The sequence below is a fragment of the Diaphorina citri genome, unplaced genomic scaffold (genome assembly GCF_000475195.1).
Source record: "Diaphorina citri unplaced genomic scaffold, Diaci psyllid genome assembly version 1.1 scaffold105, whole genome shotgun sequence".
Lineage (NCBI taxonomy): Eukaryota > Metazoa > Arthropoda > Insecta > Hemiptera > Psyllidae > Diaphorina > Diaphorina citri.
The window spans coordinates 264,131-266,589 of NW_007377542.1; the positions used below are offsets into that span (position 1 = coordinate 264,131).

Consider the following 2,459-nt stretch of genomic DNA (forward strand, 5'->3'; position numbering starts at 1 on the left):
GTAAACCTTTTGGGGTTTTTTCCCCCAAAACAAAATTAATTTTATTAAAAAAAAATTATAGGTTTTTTTTTTTTTTTTTTTTTTTTGAGGTTTGATAGAAGGAACTGTAACTGCCAAGGTCTTATCGTCCTGAAATCCAAGAGAGAAGGAAGACAGGATAGGAGAAAGCCAGCCGTTCCGACAACGAACATTATCCGATCAGGATAAAATCCGCCCCGGGCGGGAATCGAACCCGCGGCCTAGCGCTTACAAGGCAGACGCACTACCAACTAAGCTAACTAGGCTGGCTTAGGCTGGTCGAGATCATTATGCCAAGTGTCCAGCCTCGTGGTATTTAATCATTGGCACACAATGAAAGTTAGTCCTCACCCAGCATATAACTTAATTTACAATGTGATGGTCTCTAAGGCCAGCCATTCACGATCAGTTTTAACTGACAGTTTTAACTGACAGTTTTAACTGACAGTTTGAACTGTCAGTTAAAACTGATTCTAAATTCATTCCTACTATTCTCAAGGAATTCCAATTTGAGAGAGTTTGTTTGTGATGTTTGTCGTTAATAAATAATTATCTAAATTCATTCCTACTATTCTCAAGGAATTCCAATTTGAGAGAGTTTGTTTGTGATGTTTGTCGTTAATAAATAATTATAAGTTTTACGCGGACGTAGGGTACGAAAAATAAGGAAAAGTTGATTCCCCTGAACGGTTTGAATCTGTTGATCAAATCTCTTGGCAAGTTGACGCTCAGCTTCTTCTTGGTTCATGTGATAATCTTCAATATTCTGCAGCCATGGTAAGTTCTGTTCCCATTATTAATTTTTTCTGTCTTTTGACTTTTGCATGCGTTTCCATACCTGTTGTAATTTGATAAAGATATTTGTTCAACTTATAAAATAGACCGGTGACATTTTAAGTTTGTACTACCTACATTATGTTGTGTCCACGTTATCGTCATTTTGGCTTTCGGTGCAGGTGTAAATATTTTTTAACGTGAAAAAAATGGCAGGGTTTATGTGTTGATAACGGGGTAACGCAAAGAACGACTGTGCACGCTAAAAAAAAAAAAAAAAAAAAAAAAAAAACATAGGGAGAGAGAAAATAGTGAGAGCCGCCTTTTTAAAAAAAAAAAAAAAAAAAAATATCCTAGGTAGAGAGAAATGCTGGACAGCCGCCTTTCTAATAGGGTCGCCGGCCGTTTTCCCACTTGTAATTTAAATGTTTAAATGAGAGTGTTCCCACTAGGCACGAGCACGGCACGACACGGTTTTTTTTTTTCAAACAAGTGGGAACGGGCCTTATTTTGTTCATAGGTGAACCGAACCTAAATTTCGCAAAATTTGATTGTTATGATTTAACACTTTATTAACAGTCAAATAATAACTGATACCTATCCAATAGTCCAAACTTTTTTCTACGCTGCCCCTTTTTTTAATTGAGGAGCTGGGTGCAAAAAGGGAAATATGGATTTTTTGCCCTTTTTGCGTAAAACGGTTTTTTGGATAGAACGTGGTGCGCTCCATCTTCCAGCGTTTGAACTGCAGTGATAACTTTTTTTTCGATGAGTTACAGCGTTTTTTGTAAACATACTTTTCAAGGATTTTGATGAAAAATTGAAAACTTTAAAGTTAAATATCTCAGCTTGATGATTTTCATTTATTGCCCTTTTTGCACCCAGCTCCTCAATTATGAACACTCCGCGACCCCTTTACTTTATTTTATGTGATCTTTTTGGGGATCACGAAGTCCTTCACAGCCCCCTCGGAGGCCGCGGACTCCAGTTTGGGAATCACTGCAATAGTCCATATTAGGTATGTCATTTTCTTCTATCTATTCGTAGTATTCGTAGAAGCTTAACCCATGCTTTGGGGCTGTTTTTGCCCGTACACCTACGCCTCAGAGTTGGATTTTTATGTAGGTATGTCTCTTATCAATAGAATGTTAAATAATTAATTAAGACTGATTAATGAGACAAACAAGTGGGAACGGGCCCTAAGTTGTTCATAGGTGAACCGAACCTAAATTTCGCAAAATTTGATTGTTATGATTTAACACTTTCTTAACAGTCAAATAATAACTGATACCTACCTATCCAATAGTCCAAACTTTTTTCTACGCGGCCCCTTTTTTTAATTGTCCCTAGAGCGACACCTTTACTTTATTTCATGTGATCTTTTTGGGGATCACGAAGTCCTTCACAGCCCCCTGCGGAGGCCGCGGACTCCAGTTTGGGAATCACTGCAATAGTCCATATTAGGTATGTCATTTTCTTCTATCTATTCGTAGAAGCTTAACCCATGCTTTGGGGCTGTTTTTGCCCGTACCTACACCTACGCCTCAGAGTTGGATTTTTATGTAGGTATGTCTCTTATCAATAGAATGTTAAATAATTAATTAAGACTGATTAATCCAAACCTAGTCGACCTATATATCAAATTAAAGGTCTTTTTACCAGGAACA

General features: G+C 37.5%; 1 protein-coding gene across 1 annotated transcript in view; it reads left to right on the plus strand.

The window, feature by feature from the left end:
• Window positions 1-573: 573 nt before the first annotated feature.
• Window positions 574-2,459, plus strand: part of LOC103524561 (laccase) — a 31,028-nt gene continuing 29,142 nt past the window's right edge. The window contains exon 1 of the mRNA XM_008489589.3: window positions 574-795. Coding sequence (XP_008487811.1) covers window positions 793-795 — 3 coding nt within the window. The 5' untranslated portion in view covers window positions 574-792. The remainder of the gene's footprint in view (window positions 796-2,459) is intronic.